We start from the raw sequence: 20,897 nt of genomic DNA, 5'->3' as shown, positions 1-20,897 counted from the left end.
TCCTCAACACTTAATTCCACCCCCGTTATCGTGCCTTTCAATGGCGCCCTGCACCGGAGAGCAAAGCAAGTCACAGTTCTTGTCGCTAGTCGGGTGGTCCGGGGCACCCGCTCCCTCAAGACAGAAGAAACACAATAAATCACCACGAGTCCACTTAATGTTACTTTCACCGACTCAACAGTCCCCAACCTTTTCTCCACCCAACCTGACACCACATATGGATCAGCCAGAATACAAGGATCCATTCTTTCCGCAAATCTCAATCCCACTGGGCCAGAATCAACCTTGTCATCATCGGGATGAGGCTCGAACTCACCGGTCCTCACCGCATCCTCACTCTCGTCAAGTTCCATCTCTGAATTACTGGAGCAGAAAACATATTTGTCACGTTCGTTCATCGACGGGACGGACCAAGGCGCAGCGTGATATGCGTACATGTTTATTAAATATTAAACACAACGACAAAACAACAATAAGTCAAGGGGTATGAATACTTTCTGAATGCACTGTATGTATATATGGCATATTTAAGCCATTTTATTGTGTTCTCCACACCTCAACATTTTAAGCCATCATTGGGCATTATTTTTGTAAACACAGCCATGTGAAACCTGTCCTATTTGGCCCCATGGAGCTGGTTGGCGGCCATATTGGAAACAGCTGCCTTACAGTGTAATAGGTTAAATGTGCAATGACACTATAAGTAGACATCTTTAGTTAGACACATCCTGGCTTTTTGTAAAAGTTTTGTTGTGTCATCATAAAGGCATTTTGTTCAAATGGGTTACCTATCTCCCTGCTGGACATAATGCATTCCTATGATTTTACCTAGAGTGACAAGTACAGGACGTGTTTCCTGTCACATTTCCTAAAAGTGACACTGTATACAATATCATAGTATGTGTCATTGTAACCAGTAGACTTCAGGTATGATATATACCTTTTTTATAGTGTAAATGGTAACTTTGTATTTAAGTGGTCCTCTTTAGCTCAATTGGTAGAGCATGGCGCTTGTAACACCAGGGTAGTGGGTTCGATCCCTGGGACCACCCATATGTAAAAATGTATGCACACACTGTAAGTTGCTTTGGATAAAAGTGTCTGCAAAATGGCATATTATAATACACCACTTTGAAAGTGAGAATATCACAATTATTGCGTTCATCAAGGTAAAAACAAAGACCTATACAAACATTTTAAACTATTTTGGGGCCATCTAAACCCAAAAAGTAAAAGCAGGTAACTGCATTTTCACATTGACGTATAGGGGACGCTAAAGGCCGACCAGAGGCTTTGCTGAAATTGCATTATATCAGGGGGTTTTCAGCGCGAAAAATGATACAAGTGTGGCAATTTTCACGCTTCTATACCAAATCGAACTATTTTCAATCTTATCTAGTACTGGACTAGAATTTGATAAGAGGTGCATTACGTTCTTTCAGCCAGGCACTGTACCATGTCGTCGCCATGGAAACCTCTTTAGTCGCTGCAGTGCGTTTCCGTGGTGTAAACAGTATATGCGTGTGCGTGGATTCTGTTGAAAATTACAGGGTCGAGAGAGATATTTTCAAGGTGTCTGGCAAATGAACGCGTAAACTATAACATGCTACTTCATTGTTTTTTTGTTAGCTTGGAGTAGAGATATATATTTTCTGTTGTTGATAGTAATGTTTTTAGCACAGCAAAAAGGGCATAATCTGCTACTCACTCTACTTCAGGTAAACTCCAACCTGGCTAGCTAGCTACGTTAGTAGGCTAACTTGATTATTGATAGGTAGCATCTGTGGGTAGATGGATTTCAAAGCTTTGCTTTGGTAGTTATGTTGTTGTAAGATAGCTAGCTGACGTTAGCTATTTTGACAAACAATTTTTCGGTTTACATGTAGAGTTTTGCATTGGCTAAATCTGTCTCAGCTGTTTATTAGTCAGCAGCAATGAAGCACTTTCATCCATCGAAATGGACTTCGTCATGCTGTCACTTGGAACAGGTCAAAACTACGCAAATATAGGAACTGAACTTGGAAACATTTGCTTCTGTTATTTCAAGATAATAAACGACGTCTCTAAGGGCACCAGGTAACTGTAGCAAGCTTTTAGGTCGTGTTATTCTAAAAAGCTAGCTAGGTAGCCAAACCAACATAGTTGATGAGAGCTTTTTGTTGAGTGCATCACTGTTTGTGATAGTAAGTGACAAGGTGGGATATTTTTTTCATTATTTAAACATAGATAGAAAGCTGTCAAATCAGAGAGGAAGATGATCATGCATTTTCGGATGTGCTTGGAACTAACGTTACTCAGCATCATCATCTCTCACCACTGCTACCCATCAAGTTCCAAGGCACTAACGTTAGCTAACATCAAATAAGCTTTCTCGTGGGTGGATCAGCTTTCCCCAAATCAAAGAATTCATCTTACACATTCACAGTTTGGAGCCAAGACCATGACAAGGCTTTAACACTTGCGACAGCTATTCCAAAAAGGACACTAAAAACACAGATGTTCGTCAGCAAAATGACTTTGAACCAGTCCAGTCTGTTTGGGCAGGTAGACGATCTGCAAGAGTTAACGTTCATCGAAAGACCTATACGCAGGAGTCTAAAGGTATTTGACAAGTGCATAGCTGTGTTTGAAATATTTAGCTTCTACTATTTGTTCACTATTTTCTGCGTGATGTTTTGTATGCCTTTTTCTTTAGAAAATTATCTTTGTAGAAATGTTATTGAAATAATTTCATACATCAGTAAAGAACACGATTATAGTCTATGATTAGATATTCTGATATCGAAGCCTGGGTTTGTTAATGTTACGAATAGCCTATATGTATCTGAAAATGTATATGTAGCTATGTTGACAATGCTTATTGTCACCTTCATCTGTCATTTATATTTTCCTTTTCTTTTTAGTTATGGTTCTGCTTTATTACAGCAAAACATAGGAACCTGCCTACACTTAGCCATTGTCATGACTTAGCCTATGTCATTACTTTTAGTTCCTCGCACTAATAGTCAATGGAACATGCTATCGCACTGTAGCCTGGCGACACGGCAGCGACAGTTATCATTTCAGGATCAGTGTAGGCAACCCCTGTGAAATCGTTACTTGCACGAACCAATGTCGCGTTCAAAACAACTGGGAAGTCAGAAATCTCCGACTTCAATGCGTTCAAGACAACAGGGAACTAAAAAAATTAAAATAACACCTCCTACTGGGAAAAATCGTTTTGAACGGTCATCCAACTTGGAATTTCAAGTCAGGAACTCGGGCCTCTTTCTAGAGGTCCGACCTGAAGATCACTGACATTATGATTTGACCTAGTTTTTTTCCAAGGTCCCATTTGTCTTAAATTGTGCTTTCCGAGTTCCCAGTTGTTTTGAACGCGGCAGAAATCACCACAAGAACAGACTATGTAACGGGGTTGCCCACACGTTTACTTTCTCCTGTGACGCAGCTTCTGTCAGCTGTTTGCATCACTGGCTCTCTTTCTCCCCCTCACTTGCCCGTTCCTCCACTGCGGACAGTATCTGCAGCACAGTCGAGGATTTCCTCTCCATCAAAAATAGTCACCCTCCTCTATGCTGTAGTTCAGGGGTTGGTAAGAGGCGGCCCAAGGGCCAAAACCGGCCCCCAAGCGTTTTTTTTCTTCCTCCCTGCTGTAGTTTGTGGATCCTCTTGGTGCAAATGTGATATTAAAACATGGCCAACCTTAGGGAATGCATAAAGGTTTAAGAGTCCCATCCTTCTCCTCCTCCTCTCTTTAAATGCTTGTTAGGCTGCCAGCGGGGTAGTGAGGAAAAGGTTAGGCTACTTTAACGCTCTCATTCTCTGACATTGGAGTTGGTCACCTCAATCTATCGATAGTGTATGCATGGCTGCTGCTTCCGAGGTGGGCGGGTGTTTTCTGTGTCGAGGAGGATCCAGAGTGAGGCGGCTCAGATAATGAGAGAAGCCTCAACGTAAGAGACTACGCACACACACACCCACACTCCCCCCGGTCCACCACGCACGCTCTCCCACGCAAGCAAACGGGGACAGAGAGAAATAACTGCAGTCAGTCTGTCGTGCCTCGCTGCAACCCCCTTACTTATGACTCGCTGAGTCAATTTAGAGCCGTGATCAGAATCCTGTCCAGCCCTCACCACATCAACCCCAAATTTGCCCTCCTCCTCCCCCACTCAAGTCTGGGTAAACAGGTCATTACTAGTGCAATAGGATGCCCAGTCACAGTGGTAGAGCCAGTGAGGCGACAGAAGGGGCCAGAATGTAGATAACCTTCCCTCCCATCCACACACACACATTCACATAATGGAGTCCTTGTGTGTACGCGTGTGTACGCTACCCACTGGGCACACAATGGTTGAATCAACGTTGTTTCCACGTAATTTCAATGAAATGACGTTGAACCAACGTGGAATAAAGGTTGAATTGACTTTTGTGCCCAGTGAGTAAGCATGCTCATAAGTTGCTTAGTTATCGATTTGGTCGCCAGCACAGTGGATTTGTAGATGGCGATGTGTCCTTTATAAAGTTGTCCAATGTCTGTTTTTATTTGGCTTGAACTGCTTAATCTCTGATCATCTTTTGTCTACTGTTCTACTTTCAGACTGCTGAAGAGATAGAGAAGCTGACCGTGGATGAGGATTTGAATGACATTGAGCGGGCAGTCTACCTCCTCAGGTAAAGGGTCAAGAATGAAGGGCTATTGTAAGAGACCACAGTAATTTTGAATCACATACAGTCTCTAGACCCTTATGAAAATGCTTGGAAATGATTGAATAGGTGTAGCCTAAGTAATACGGTCAGAGGGCAAGGTGGACCTATTATCTGATGTCTGCAATAAACATTAGCTCAGGGGTTTCGTTCAATTTAGCTTCCGACTAACCAACCCTCATTAATCGGTCAACATTTTACATTTACATTTTAGTCATTTAGCAGACGCTCTTATCCAGAGCGACTTACAGTTAGTGAGTTCATACATTTTTTTTCATACTGCCCCCCCGTGGGAAACTAACCCACAACCCTGGTGTTGCAAGTGCCATGCTCTACCAACTGAGCTACACAGTTACATTTTTTCCAAACAATAAAATGACAATACCAACAGAAAATACTATGCATGCGTACAAAGAACAGACATTTTTCATTAAGAGATTAATCAAAACAAGCAACAATAGCAAGCCTATTGTCTTAGTCAAAAGGCTATAGCCTGTTATTGAACATGCAACTGCTGTAATGAAGCAGCTAATAAAAAGTAATTTTCAAACATTTGCCAAAATGCAATTTGCAGGAAAACACAGTTCTAAACAGTAGGGTTGGGGGGTATCCAGATTTTCATACCGGCATACCGTCCTTGTCTCATCCCGGGATTTGCGGTATTACCGATTTAGTACACAAGGGGGAGCCAAAGAAAACGCTAAAAGCCAATTGGGCGTCTATTACCAGAATGCTAACAAAATTAGCACAAGTACTAGTGAATTTCCATGGACAGGCCGAGAACAGAGAGGAGAAAAAAATGCAAGGAAATCAAAAGATAGCAGTGGCAGCTGTACTGATAACTCATCCAAAGGGCTTTGACTTCTTAAACACGGCAGAAAGTTAACACAATATGATGCCCCTTCACCTTATTAATTCAGCCACTTACTTAGATAACTAGCAAGTTTAACTTAGTGGTCGCGTTAACGCAGAATTCTTTGTTTTTGACGCAGGGAGAAAATATATAACGCTTAAGAAATATCTTGCAGATCTAAAATGCTTCTTATTGTAATTTCTGCTCGGCATCAGACACATTTTGTGCTTCAGTTGCACTTCTCCACTCAGATGAGAATTCACAAACGGGCATTCTATCAACAGCGCTTTTCTCCTGTCCTTTTCTAAGTGTAGCCAGTCTACTTTTCTCCAGTAAAATGCAAGATTAACTTTGAGCAAAACATTAGCAGATGTAGCTGGCTACATTCTTTCTATGATAAACATTAGAAATATGATGGCCATGCATCGTTTTTGCAAAAAATACCTTGCTTTTTCATTGTAAGATCATTTACTTGTGTGGCTGCCAGCCAAATAGGGTTGCACTTCTGTTGTCATCTGATGAAAATGAAGCTATTTTCTGCCGAATGTGTTGCACTAATGTATAGTTGCACGTCCCTGATCACTCTATTGAAGCAATAAAACACTGTTCACTTTCAATATAAAACGTGACCCTTGTCAATACACAGCTGGACTCACCTTCTCCCGCTTTCTCCCGTTGTGCTATTTACAAACAAACACGTGACTGGCTCAACTGTAACGTGACTGGCTCAACTACAGTAAGCTTGATAATGTAAAATAATGTGACAGGTGAAATGAAGAACACAATCTGCTTTATCTCCTAACGTATTGCGCAAGTTGACTGAAGTTATTTACTGAAAAAATAGCCACAAAAGTAGCCACAAGTGAACATTTATTGAAGAAATTCAAATAAATAGTTTTGACGGTATTGAAAAACGATCCCGTGGCTATTTCCAAATACCACAGTATACGGTATATAGGGTATACCGCCCAAGCCTACTAAACAGCACACTTTATGCATGCATTTCCATATGTAACAGAGATGAAAATCTCTGTTAGACTCTTAGAAAGAGGGGGATTCTAAAAGCAACAACTATGATGGGTTGCTAATATGACTAGGATTGTGCCTTTGGCTTCTGGACAACTAAAGAAAGTTCATATGAAAACCAATAGAACAGGAGAGATGGTGGTTAATGGCATGAGGAAATCTATAAAATAATTGCCTCCACATTTCTATGGTTGGATTTTGGCTAGGCTACTTTGAAGCAAAGTAAGACATTCCTCAGTATTTGAAGTAAAGTAAAACGTTCAGGTTTCAAACAATTATACTGCTTCAAGCTCCCATTTCAAAGTGGTAGGTGACTCGCTGATAGCCTGCCTACCGTTGACTATAGCCTACCGTTGACTATAGCCTATGCACTCGAATGGCGAATGGGAGGAGCACTCAATCTCAATTACGAGTTGAGATTGAGAAATACAAATACTAGCTCTTTTTCATTGTGGCCATCAAAACAGTTTTTAACACGCGATTGCATTTAGAATTGTTATTTGTTGCGCAATGACTGGGCTTATAAAAGCACGTTTCACTCCAGTACCAGCTTTTTGAGGAGCTGCTCTCACGCTGTCTGACAGGTGATAGGCCATTCCACTCCTCAAACTAGGCTCTGTATGCTGTGCGTGTGTGATAAGTAAGATACATGATGACTAACAAAAATACACACACGGCAATTTAATTCATCAAAATTATGCAAATTAATCTATAGACCGATAGCATAACCGGTCAAATGTATTTTCGGCAACTAACCGATTAACGGTTAACCGTTAACATCCCTACCATGACCCCATTTTTATATAATTTTTCAGAGTTTCTCTCGCGACCCCATTTTCTAATCAGGTCTCGACACCTAATTTGGGAGACGCTGCCGTAGCTAATGAACATAGGAAAATGCCTGCCTGGACATCTAGGCTTCAAGTTGCCAATTGAAAATGCCTGACTGGACATCTAGGCAACAACTTAGTTGCCAAATGAGTCACATGGAGAAGTCTTGCTGTGTTTCGAAAATGTGGGAGTTTACAAACCATTGAACATAGACTGTTACTACATATTGATTGTGTGTAGAGGGGTCCATCTCTGCCACTGCAGACCCAACATTTGAATCTGCATCCTCCCAACAACACCACACTTGAGTAAACCGTGGAAACTTCTGGAGCAAGAAGCTAGCTTGTCATTTCTTGAGATCTCAGGGAATGTGTGGAGATCACTGTGCGATGCTAACTTAGCCGTCTGCTAGGCCTGCATGTGTCCCCTTCTAATGACCTTGATTTATTTGGAGTCCTGAGTGAGACATTGCATTTTTAGGGGATCAAGCAGCAAAGCTGCGAGAAACCCTATTGTATTTGTTGCTGTTGGTTATTATTATTGTTCTTCTGTAAGTGCTCTCCAGAGTGGCACAGTGGTCTAAGGCACTGCATCGCAGTGCTAGCTGTGCCACTAGAGATCCTGGTTCAAATCCAGGCTCTGTCGTAGCTGGCCGTGACCGGGAGACCCATGGGGCGGCGCACAATTGGCCCAGCGTCGGGGAGGGAATTGCCGGCAGGGATGTAGCTCAGTTGGTAGAGCATGGCGTTTGCAACGCCAGGGTTGTGGGTTCGATTCCCACGGGGGGCCAGTATGAAAAATAAAAAAAGAATGTATGCACTCACAAACTGTAAGTCGCTCTGGATAAGAGCATCTGCTAAATGACTAAAATGTAAGTGGCAATTCAATGGTAAGGTCAATCTGAGCATGAAAAAACGAAATAGCTAATTTCCTAATTAAACTACTTTCATATTTACCTTGAATGTGTGTATTTTGAAGTACAGACTACAGTTGGCCTTTAAATTTTCCAAATGTTGTGTTATTGTTACTGGAAGGTAAGATACAAAGTCTCAAAATAAGGCTTTTCAGTCAACCAGATTTCATAGCTTTTGGCAATGGTTCACAGAACTTGTTTTGGTACTCACATCTGTCCCCCTTTGTTTCTGACCAAGTCGGAAGGTTAATGAAACAATATCAAACAAATTTTAGTCCATTGAGTGCTAGTATAGAAATTTACAATCTAGTAAAGATAGAATGCTGATTTGGACAGGCAGTGTCACATCCGAAACGTTTTTGAAGAAAAGTAGTTATTGTAGACGCGTTTCAAGTATGATTGAATTCACATTTTCTATGCAAAGCTAACTTTCATCAAGGGCTTAGGTGATGTGTAATTGGTTGCCTTTCTCTCTTTGACAGTACTCGTTCTAAGCGTAACGGATGTGACTGTTATGGACGCTTCATAAAATGATCGGGGACTCACTAGTCAGCATCACTGCATAACACGATCAGGATAATATGTTCATGCACTTCCTACTGCTTCCGAAGTGTGTTTATGTTAGCAAGCTAGCTGGCTATCTTAATCTATCTGTGTGAGTGATCCATTTCAGGTGTACTCAAGTTCTTTTATGAACTGCAATGATGCGTTGCATGTGATCACATCACATGGCATAATAAAGGTCTTAAATTCATAAACATAATGAAGGTCTTAAAAATCCATAAGAAACTTTCACCGGTCATGCTGAGTTTGTTTACTTCTTGAGTAAGTATGGGTACCCCCCAGTGACAATATTGGTCTGTATCTGTGTGGCACTTGAGAACTGCAGCTGTCAAGCCTGAGGTGATTTACGATCTGACAAGAAATTGACGAAAGTGCGAACCCTGTGCCATTGGTAGGTTATAAAACTTATTTTCTTTACCCTTTCACATGATGAAAATGAAGACCCTTCATAGGAAAGACATCAACAGAATGAGATATGTCAAGATATAGTAGGGATGAGGGAGGAATGAGTGCAGCTAGCTCAAATAAACATGGAAATGAAAGTATCAATTGCAGAGTCTAGGGTTAGGAGTATATAAGTGGAGACTGCTGAGGTGAGGACGGCTCATTATAATTGCTGGAACGGTGTCAATGGAATGACATCAAACACATAGAAAACCATGTGTTTGATGTATTTGATACCATTCCACCCATTCCGCTCCTGTGGATTCGGAAAGTATTCAGACCCCTTCCCTTTTTCCACATTTTGTTACGTTACAGCCTTATTCTAAAATGGATTAAATTAATAAAAACCTCATCAATCTACACACAATACCCCATAATGACAAAGTGAAAACAGGTTTTTATAAATTTTTGCAAATGTATAAAAAACAGAAATACCTTATTTACATAAGTATTTAGACCCTTTATTATGAGACTTGAAATTGAGCTCAGGTGCATCCTGTTTCCATTGATCATCCTTGACATGTTTCTACAACTTGATTCCACCAGTGGTAAATTCAATTGATTGGACATGATTTGGAAAGGCACACACTTGTCTATATATGTGACTTGTTTAAGGAAACTAGGCGTATGTGTAGGTAATCCTTTCTAACGCAGCTTTTTTGAAAGATATCACATAGTAGAGCTGCAAAAGTGTTGCTATCCACTTTCTGGTGGACAGAGTTTTGAAATCAGTGAAATGCCTGGTGGAATTTTGAGTATGATAGCTAAGGAGATGGAGAACATTCTGACGTTTGATTGCAAATATGCAGAGGGAGTCGAAAAGAGAACATACAGGATGCTGTTGTATAAAACACCTGTCTCCGGATTACATCTTCAAACTAAGGGCAACCATGGCATCCGTGACAGAGGGAGAAGCGTCCATCCATGTATACGGGTAAGATAGTCTAGCTAGCTATATTTTCAGATATGACACATTTCTAATTTTGTCAGAAAGTTGTTTTCATTTAAAGTTTTTTATTTTTTATTTCACCTTTATTTAACCAGGTAAGCCAGTTGAGAACAAGTTCTCATTTACAACTGCGACCTGGCCAAGATAAAGCATAGTAGTGCGATAAAAACAACAACACAGAGTTACATATGGGGTAAAAAACATAAAGTCAAAAAATACAACAGAAAATATATATACAGTGTGTGCAAATGTAGCAAGTTATGGAGGTAAGGCAATAAATAGGCTGTAGTGCAAAATAATTACAATTAGTATTAACACTGGAATGCTAGACGTGCAAGAGATTATGTGCAAATAGAGATACTGGGGTGCAAAAGAGCAAAATAAATAACAATATAGGGATGAGGTAGTTGGGTGGGCTAATTTCAGATGGGCTGTGTACAGGTGCAGTGATCGGTAAGGTGCTCTGACAACTGATGCTTAAAGTTAGTGAGGGAGATAAGAGTCTCCAGCTTCAGAGATTTTTGCAATTCGTTCCAGTCATTGGCAGCAGAGAACTGGAAGGAATGGCGGCCAAAGGAGGTGTTGGCTTTGGGAATGACCAGTGAGATATACCTGCTGGAGCGCAGACTACGGGTGGGTGCTGCTATGGTGACCAATGAGCTAAGATAAGGCGGGGATTTGCCTAGCAGTGATTTATAGATGGCCTGGAGCCGAGGGTTTGACGACGAACATGTAGTGAGGACCAGCCAACAAGAGCGTACAGGTCACAGTGGTGGGTAGTGTATGGGGCTTTGGAGACAAAACGGATGGCACTGTGATAGACTACATCCAATTTGCTGTGTAGAGTGTTGGATGCTATTTTGTAAATGACATCGCCGAAGTCAAGGATCGGTAGGATAGTCAGTTTTACGAGGGCATGTTTGGCAGCATGAGTGAAGGAGGCTTTGTTGCGAAATAGGAAGCCGATTCTAGATTTAACTTTGGATTGGAGATTCTTTATGTAAGTCTGGAAGGAGAGTTTACAGTCTAACCAGACACCTAGGTATTTGTAGTTGTCCACATACTCTAGGTCAGACCCGTCGAGAGTGGTGATTCTAGTCGGGTGGGCGGGTGCCAGCAGCGTTCGATTGAAGAGCATGCATTTAGTTTTACTAGTGTTTAAGAGCAGTTGGAGGCTACTGAAGGAGTGTTGTATGGCATTGAAGCTCGTTTGGAGGTTTGTTAACACAGTGTCCAATGAAGGGCCAGATGTATACAAAATGGTGTCGTCTGCGTAGAGGTGGATCTGAGAGTCACCAGCAGCAAGAGCGACATCATTGATATACACGGAGAAAAGAGTCGGCCCAAGAATTGAACCCTGTGGCACCCCCATAGAGACTGCCATAGGTCCAGACAACAGGCCCTCCGATTTGACACACTGAACTCTATCTGAGAAGTAGTTGGTGAACCAGGCGAGGCAGTCATTTGAGAAACCAAGGCTATTTAGTCTGCCAATAAGAATGCGGTGGTTGACAGAGTCGAAAGCCTTGGCCAGGTCGATGAAGACGGCTGCACAGTACTGTCTATTATCGATCGCGGTTATAATATTGATTAGGACCTTGAGCGTGGCTGAAGTGCACCCATGACCAGCTCGGAAACCGGATTGCATAGCGGAGAAGGTACGGTGGGATTCGAAATGGTCGGTGATCTGTTTGTTAACTTTGCTTTCAAATACTTTCGAAAGGCAGGGCAGGATTGATATAAGTCTGTAACAGTTTGGATCTAGAGTGTCACCCCCTTTGAAGAGGGGGATGACCGCGGCAGCTTTCCAATCTCTGGGGATCTCAGACGTTATGAAAGAGAGGTTGAACAGACTAGTAATAGGGGTTGCGACAATTTCGGCGGCTAGTTTTAGAAAGAAAGGGTCCAGATTGTCTAGCCCAGCTGATTTGTAGGGGTCCAGATTGTGCAGCTCTTTCAGAACATCAGCTGTCTGAATTTGTGTGAAGGAGAAGCGGGGGGGGCATGGGCAAGTTGCAGCGGAGGGTGCAGAGTTGGTGGCCGGGGTAGTGGTAGCCAGGTGGAAAGCATGGCCAGCCGTAGCAAAATGCTTGTTGAAATTCTCGATTATTGTAGATTTATCGGTGGTGATAGTGTTTCCTAGCCTCAGTGCAGTGGGCAGCTGGGAGGAAGTGCTCTTATTCTCCATGGACTTTACAGTGTCCCAAAACTTTTTGGAGTTAGTGCTACAGGATGCAAATTTCTGTTTGAAAAAGTTAGCCTTTGCTTTCCTGACTGCTTGTCTATATTGGTTCCTAACTTCCCTGAAAAGTTGCATATCGCGGGGGCTATTTGATGCTAATGCAGTACGCCACAGGATGTTTTTGTGCTGGTCAAGGGCAGTCAAGTCTGAGGAGAACCAGGGACTATATCTGTTCTTAGTTCTGTATTTTTTGAATGGGGCATGTTTATTTAAGATTGAGAGGAAATTACTTTTAAAGAACAACCAGGCATCCTCTACTGACGGAATGAGATCTATATCCATCCAGGATACCTGGGCCAGGTCAATTAGGAAGGCCTGCTCGCTAAAGTGTTTTAGGGAGCGTTTGACAGTGATGAGGGGTGGTCGTTTGACCGCGGACCCGTTACGGACGCAGGCAATAAGGCAGTGATCACTGAGATCCTGGTTGAAGACAGCGGAGGTGTATTTAGAGGGTAAGTTAGTCAGGATGATATCTATGAGGGTACCCATGGTTACGGATTTAGGGTTGTACCTGGTAGGTTCGTTGATAATTTGCGTGAGATTGAGGGCATCTAGTTTGGATTGTAGGATGGCCGGGGTATTAAGCATATCCCAGTTTAGGTCACCAAGCAGTACGAACTCTGAGGATAAATGGGGGGCAATCAATTCACATATGGTGTCCAGGGCACAGCTGGGGGCTGAGGGGGGTCTGTAGCAAGCAGCAACAGTGAGAGACTTATTTCTGGAAAGGTGGATTTTTAGAAGTAGAAGCTCAAACTGTTTGGGCACAGACCTGGATAGTATGATAGAGCTCTACAGTAGATTGCAACTCCACCCCCTTTGGCAGTTCTATCTAGACGGAAAATGTTATAGTTGGGGATGGAAATTTCAGAATTTTTGGTGGCCTTCCTAAGCCAGGATTCAGACACTGCTAGAACATCAGGGTTGGCGGAGTGTGCTAACGCAGTGAATAACTCAAACTTAGGAAGTAGACTTCTGATATTTACATGCAGGAAACCAAGGCTTTTGCGATTACAGAAGTCAGCAAATGATAGCGCCTGGGGAGTAGGAGTGATACTGAGGGCTGCAGGGCCTGGGTTAGCCTCTACATCACCGGAGGAACAGAGGAGGACTAGAATAAGGATACGGCTAAAGGCTTTAAGAACTGGTCTTCTAGTGCGTTGGGTACATAGAATAAAGGGGGCAGATTTCCGGGCGTTGTAGAAAAGATTCAGGGCATTATGTACAGACAACGATATGGAAGGATATGAGTAAAGTGGAGGTAAACCTAAGCGTTGGGTAACAATGAAAGAGATAGCATAACTGGAGGCACCAATTGAGTCGGTCTCCGCGTGTATGGGGGGTGGGACAAAGGAGCTATCTAAGGCAGGTTTAGCTGGGCTGGGGGATCTACAGTGAAATAGTACAATTAGAAATAACCGAAACAACAATAAGCTAACCATATTGAGATGGGAGAGAGGCATAAAGCAATCACGGTGTAATTTGAGAGAGCTAAGACAACAGCTGGTAATGACGACACAGTTTGGGCTGAGGCTAAACATAAACAGGATGCGGTACCGTAAAAAGGAACAGTCCAGCAGGCATCAGCTGTATAGCTGAGTTATCATAAGGTCCGGTGAACAGCAATAGGATAGTTCGGGGGCTGCTAAAGCACTAGCGTGTGCTAGCGGGCCGGGGCTAGCAGATGGAATCTTCGTGGTCGACGTGGTAACGGGAAGCCTGTTGTAATCACATCAGACGATTTCGTCGGCAGACCAGTCGTGTAGGATCGGCGGGGCTCCGTGTCAACACTAGGTGGTCCCGTCCGGCTGACGTAGAGGTAGATAGCCGGGAGAAGGGCCTAGCTCAGGATGATTAGCCAGACCACAACGTCCATTTTGTTGCAGCTAGCTGGTAGCGATGAATCCGGAGTTAAAGGTCCAGTGATTCAGTGATTCCGGCAGAAGAACTGATATGTTCTGGGTCGATAACACACTGTGCAGACAGTGCAGACTGGCCGAATAATAGTCCAGACTAGAGCTGGCTGGTGGGTGGTGCAGGCCACGGACAATGGTGAAAAAACCGCTAACGGTAGCTGATAGCAAGTAGCTAGTCAGCTGGCTACTCCCGTCCGGTAGACCTAGAGGTAGATATAAGCCTGGCTCTAGGCTAGCTCGAGGCTAACTGGTGCTTGTATCGGGGGCAGTGGTGAATTAGCCAGACAGCAACATCCATTCGGTTGCGGCTAGCTATTTGCTTTCCGGTGATTAATGTCCAGTGATTAAATTATTCCCGCAGAAAATCCAATGTTCTGGGTGAAATACCGCTAACTGTGGCTAATAGCAAGTAGCTAGTTAGCTGGCTAGCTAGTTTCAACTGGAGATTCTAGATAAAAGGTAAATAAATAATAGAATCCGTTCCACATTGAGTGAGGCGGGTTGCAGGAAAGTATATTTTGTAGAAGGATGAAAAGTCTGATAGGGAAATATGTACGAAAAATAAAAAAAAAACAGGGTATTTACAGGCTATTTACAGACACATGACAAAAACAGGACTGCACTACTACGCCATCTTGGATTCCTAACAAGAGTTAAAGTGTACTGTTAGCCAGCTAGCTAACGTTAGGTGTATGATCTGTGTAGTAATATTATTCGTATCTCAGAGCCATTTGCATTGCTAGTTATAGCCTAATGTTAGCTAGCTAGCGAACATTGAACTTGGTTGGTTAGTTACCTGCAGATTCATGCAGGGTAGTAACGTTATGAGTTGGGATTATGGTCATTGTTTAACTAACTAGCTAGCTAGCTACACGTCTAAACAAAAGACTCCACTATGCAAGTAACCATTTCAATAGAATGTTCATGATGTCACTGCGACAACTGTCGATAGACGTAGCTGGTACATTTGCTCTGGCTGTCTACTCCGATTTCAGATTCAGAGCACTCTCGTCTGAGTGTGCCAGAGCGCAGAATAAATGACGAATTTAAGAACGCTCAACACTCGTCGAATATGGCCGGTGTCAGTAAACGTTGGCAAAAAAAGCGTAATTCAATTGTTGCCAGCAGCACAGTTACAGTCACCAACGCTCTGGATAACATACAAAGAGCCTAACCAGCTCTGCTAGGGTGAGTAAAATGGTCAGAGTGAGCTGTTCTCTCATTTGTGTCTGGAAGTAGCTAGCAAGCTAGCCAACATTAGCCAGTTAGCTTGGGTGCTTGACTGCTGTTGTTAGGTCAGAACGCTCTGATCAACGCTACTCCTCGACCAGAGCGCCCAGTGTGCGCTCTGAATGCTCCGAGAGCGAAACACTCTGAATTTACAGACAATCTGACAACGCTCTGAGTTTACGAACGCCCAGAGCGCACTCTGGCATTCCAGATTGAATATATACGAACACACCCGTAGTATAAACCAGCCTTTGGTCTTGAAGTCTTTGGTTGTTTAGTACATGGCCTCATGTGAATCCTTAAAGAGATGGATGGGGCTAAGGCTTAAGAGGGTGTGAACAATGCTGAATGGGTGTAGTATTTACAGATGTCATACAAGTTTGTTATTAAGGCACATGAATGTTCACATGTTCCAGAAGGCATTTCTGCCCCAAAATGCATTTTGATTTTTAAAAAAAAGATATGTTTATGTTCAATTGCCTCTCCTGTGAATTACTGACCCTTGACATACAGTGGGGAAAAAAAGTATTTAGTCAGCCACCAATTGTGCATGTTCTCCCACTTAAAAAAGATGGGAGAGGCCTGTCATTTTCATCATAGGTACACGTCAACGATGACAGACAAAATGAGAAATAAAATTCCAGAAAATCACATTGAATGATTTTTAATGAATTTATTTGCAAATTATGGTGGAAAATAAGTATTTGGTCAATAACAAAAGTTTCTCAAGACTTTGTTATGTACCCTTTGTTGGCAATGACACAGGTCAAACGTTTTCTGTAAGTCTTCACAAGGTTTTCACACACTGTTGCTGGTATTTTGGCCCATTCCTCCATGCAGATCTCCTCTAGAGCAGTGATGTTTTGGGGCTGTCGCTGGGCAACAAGGACTTTCAACTCCCTCCAAAGATTTTCTATGGGGTTAAGATCTGGAGACTGGCTAGGCCACTCCAGGACCTTGAAATGCTTCTTACGAAGCCACTCCTTCGTTGCCGGGCGGTGTGTTTGGGATCATTGTCATGCTGAAAGTCCCAGCCACGTTTCATCTTCAATGCCCTTGCTGATGGAAGGAGGTTTTCACTCCAAATCTCACGATACATGGCCCCATTCATTCTTTCCTTTACACGGATCTGTCGTCCTGGTCCCTTTGCAGAAAAACAGCCCCAAAGCATGATGTTTCCACCCCCATGCTTCACAGTAGGTATGGTGCAACTCAGCATTCTTTGTCCTCCAATCACGACGAGTTGAGTTTTTACCTAAAAAGTTCTATTTTGGTTTCATCTGACCATATGACATTCTCCCAATCCTCTTCTGGATCATCCAAATGCACTCTAGCAAATTTCAGACGGGCCTGGACATGTACTGGCTTAAGCAGGGGGACACGTCTTGCACTGCAGGATTTGAGTCCCTGGCGGCGTAGTGTGTTACTGATGGTAGGCTTTGTTACTTTGGTCCCAGCTCTCTGCAGGTCATTCACTAGGTCCCCCCGTGTGGTTCTGGGATTTTTGCTCACCATTCTTGTGATCATTTTGACCCCACGGGGTGAGAACTTGCGTGGAGCCCCAGATCGAGGGAGATTATCAGTGGTCTTGTATGTCTTCCATTTCCTAATAATTGCTCCCACAGTTGATTTCTTCAAACCAAGCTGCTTACCTATTGCAGATTCAGTCTTCCCAGCCTGGTGCAGGTCTACAATTTTGTTTCTGGTGTTCTTTGACAGCTCTTTGGTCTTGGCCATAGTGGAGTTTGGAGTGTGACTGTTTGAGGTTGTGGACAGGTGTCTTTTATACTGATAACAAGTTCAAACAGGTGCCATTAATACAGGTAACGAGTGGAGGACAGAGGAGCCTCTTAAAGCAGAAGTTACAGGTCTGTGAAAGCAGAAATCTTGCTTGTTTGTAGGTGACCAAATACTTATTTTCCACCATCATTTGCAAATAAATTCATTAAAAATCCTACAATGTGATTTTCTGGATTTTTTTTTCTCAATTTGTCTGTCATAGTTGACGTGTACCTATGATGAAAATTACAGGCCTCTCTCATCTTTTTAAGTGGGAGAACTTGCACAATTGGTGGCTGACTAAATACATTTTTTCCCCACTGTATGCCTAGTTTCCTGAAACGAGTCACATACATTACCAGTCAAAAGTTTGGACACACCTCATTCAAGGGTTTTTCTATTTTTTACATTGTAGAATAATAGTGAAGACTATGAAATAACACATATGGAATCATGTAGTAACCAAAAAAGTGTTAAACAAATCTAAATATATTTGAGATTCTTCAAATAGCCACCCTTTGCCTTGATGACAGCTTTGCACACTCTTGGCATTCTCTCAACCAGCTTCACCTGGAATGCTTTTCCAACAGTCTTGAAGGAGTTCCTACATATGCTGAGCACTTGTTGGCTGCTTTTGATCATCCTTGAGATGTTTCTACAACTTGATTGGAGTCCACCTGTGGTAAATTCAATTGATTGGACATGATTTGGAAAGTCACACACCTGTCTATATAAGGTCCCACAGTTGACAGTGCATGTCAGACCAAAAACCAAGCCATGAGGTCGAAGGAATTGTCCGTAGAGCTCCGAGAAAGATTGTGTCGAGGCACAGATATGGGGAAGGGTACCAAAAAATGTCTGCAGCATTGAAGGTCCCCAATAACAAAGTGGCCTCCATCATTCTTAAATGGAAGACGTTTGGAACCACCAAGGCTCTTCCGAGACCTGGCCGCCCGGCCAAACTGAGCAATCGGGGGAGAAGGGCCTTGGTCAGGGAGGTGACCAAGAACCCGATGGTGACTCAGACAAAGCCCCAGAGTTCCTCTGTGGAGATGGGAGAACCTTCCAGAAGGACAACCATCTCTGCAGTACTCCACCAATCAGGCCTTTATGGTAGAGTGGCCAGATAATAAAAGGTACATGACAGCCCGCTTGGAGTTAGCCAAAAGGCACCTAAAGGACTGTTAGACCATGAGAAACAAGATTCTCTGGTCTTATGAAACCAAGATTGAACTCTTTAACCTGAATGCCAAGTGTCACATCTGGAGGAAACCTGTTACGATCCCTACAGTGAAGCATGGTGGTGGCAGCATCATGCTGTGGGGATGTTTTTCAGCGGCATGGACTGGGAGACTAGTCAGGATCGAGGTAAAGATGAACGGAGCAAAGTACAGAGATCCTTGATGAAAACCTGCTACAGAGCGCTCAGGACCTCAGACTGGTGGCGAAGGTTCACCTTCCGACAGGACAATGACCCTAACAGAGCATATGAGCGGAGTGGAGCGGTGAGAATCTCAGCTCCTCGCTCACGGAGCTGTTCACCCCTCCGCTCCCCCCGCTCAAAGCCACATCAGGCCAGTCCGCTCATTATCGCTCAGCGCTCAACGCAGTTTGCATCGCGCTCCACTCAAATCGCCCCCCGCTCACTCCAAAAAAGGAACAAAATCTGCATGTATTTCACTTTTAGCTTAAACCACAGCCTTACTTTATCTCCCCGAATTTGTTGCATACAGACTCATCTCGGATTATCCATTCTGACGCTAAAATGAGATGTTAATCAGTATAGTATATTCCATAGCGAATTGACACGTTGTTTGCCAATGTTTCTGCAAAAGCAGCGATGCCTTTGGAAGTGCAGCGTGAGTGTAATCGGTGAGCAGGGATTTGATTTATGTGACAGCAGGGAGGATCATCTCCAGGTTCCCCAGCTCCTTCTGCATTTTGTCTGTGAGGTCTGCTAGTGGTGTCAGCACACTGACAAGGTGCGTCAGCTGCCGTACTTGATTCAGGGTGATGTTAGCAACATTAGACTTGAGTTTGTTTTACCATAACGGGTATTTTTGGAACAACCGGATGAACGACTGAATCATCCGCAGCTGGCTGCTCCATCGAATGGCGCAGGCATTTGTGGGGCGGACACCTAATTGGTCGGTTTCCTCTGTGCTCTTGCGTACACTTTTCACCAGGTGCCCGACTTTCACTAACAGCCTATTAATGTTGTCGTGCTTGTTAACGGCGTTTTTGATCGCCAGCTGAAGCATGTGAATGGGGCATCTCAGATGTAAATTTGACAAAGTAAAGTACTAATTTATCATAGTTTCTTGGGGGGGTGTAGCCCGGTTGAGCTGCGCTGGCGAAGTGTTGCATCCCTTCGCGTTCTCCTTTACTCAGCGGTTCATAGTCCATGAAAATAATTTCAAAAAATGCTACATCCAGCTCTCTTTTTCTCTCCCTTGTTATGGTTGGGCCTTTACGTGCAGTGAATAAACTTTTGAATTCCTCAACCCTTTTCTCTTGTTGCTGCTGCTGCTCCTCTCGCTCTATAAAATACAAATTCATGGACGACACAAATTAAATTAAACAGATGGATTCTGGGTCAGGCTTGAGCATGCTTCAGACTCGTGGTGTGAGCGAGCGAAATTGGAGCGGGACATAGGGCGACGCTCCGTCCTTTTAAAAATGCCGCTCTGCGCTCTGTTCAAAATCCGTCCGCTCACGCTCCACGCTCGCTCCCGCTCCACTCCGCTCATATGCTCTGGACCCTAAGCACACAGCCAAGACAACGCAGGAGTGGCTTCGGGACAAGTCTCTGAATGTCCTTGAGTTGCTCAGCCAGAGCCTGGACTTGAACCTTGGCCTGGACTTGAATCTCTGGAGAGACCTGAAAATAGCTGTGCCGCGACACTCCCCATCCAACCTGACAGAGCTTGAGAGGATCTGCAGAGAAGAATGGAAGAAACTCCCCAAATACTGTTGTGCCAAGCTTGTAGCATCATTTCCAAGAAGACTCAAGGCTTTAATCGCTGCCAACGGTGCTTCAACAAAGTACGGAGTAAAGGATCTGAATACTTATGTATATATGATATTTCAGTGTTTTATTTTGAATACATTTGCAAAAATTTCTAAAAACCTGTTTTTGCTTTGTCATTATGGGGTATTGCGTGTAGATTGATGAGGGGAAAAAACAAATTTAATCTATTTTAGAATAAGGCTGTAAAGTAACAAAATATGGAAAAAGTCAAGGGGTCTAAATACTTTCCGAATGCGCTATATCAGCGCCAGCTGCATGTAGGTTATAACTGGCCCTGTGAAGCGTATCAAGAGCTCAGACTGACCCATCCTTAACTTCTCCATCTTTATCTTCTGTGAAGACCATTAATCTCAGTGTATCGCCGCCTCTTTCCATCGCTCTTCGCCATGTCCCGCGGGCCATGAATATTGCA

The 20,897-nt window shown here is 43.3% G+C and overlaps 1 protein-coding gene across 8 annotated transcripts in view; it reads left to right on the top strand.

The window, feature by feature from the left end:
* The first annotated feature begins 1,413 nt into the window (after positions 1–1,413).
* The window catches only part of ppp4r4 (protein phosphatase 4, regulatory subunit 4), a 137,840-nt gene continuing 118,356 nt past the window's right edge, over positions 1,414–20,897 (top strand). For 5 of the 8 annotated variants that reach the window (XM_041865032.2, XM_041865030.2, XM_041865033.2 and 2 more), the window contains exons 1-2: positions 1,742–2,601; positions 4,601–4,674. In XM_041865032.2, the coding sequence (XP_041720966.2) occupies positions 4,644–4,674 (31 nt within the window). In that variant the 5' untranslated portion in view covers positions 1,742–2,601; positions 4,601–4,643. Of the gene's footprint in view, positions 1,719–1,741; positions 2,602–4,600; positions 4,675–20,897 lie in introns of those variants that run through there. The other 3 variants (XM_041865028.2, XM_041865029.2, XM_041865027.2) reach the window with 3 other exon arrangements.

Source organism: Coregonus clupeaformis, chromosome 36 (assembly GCF_020615455.1).
Source record: "Coregonus clupeaformis isolate EN_2021a chromosome 36, ASM2061545v1, whole genome shotgun sequence".
In the NCBI taxonomy this organism is placed as follows: Eukaryota; Metazoa; Chordata; class Actinopteri; order Salmoniformes; family Salmonidae; genus Coregonus; species Coregonus clupeaformis.
The sequence above is the reverse complement of the archived record's forward strand: the minus strand, read 5'-3'. Positions and strand labels throughout refer to the sequence as shown.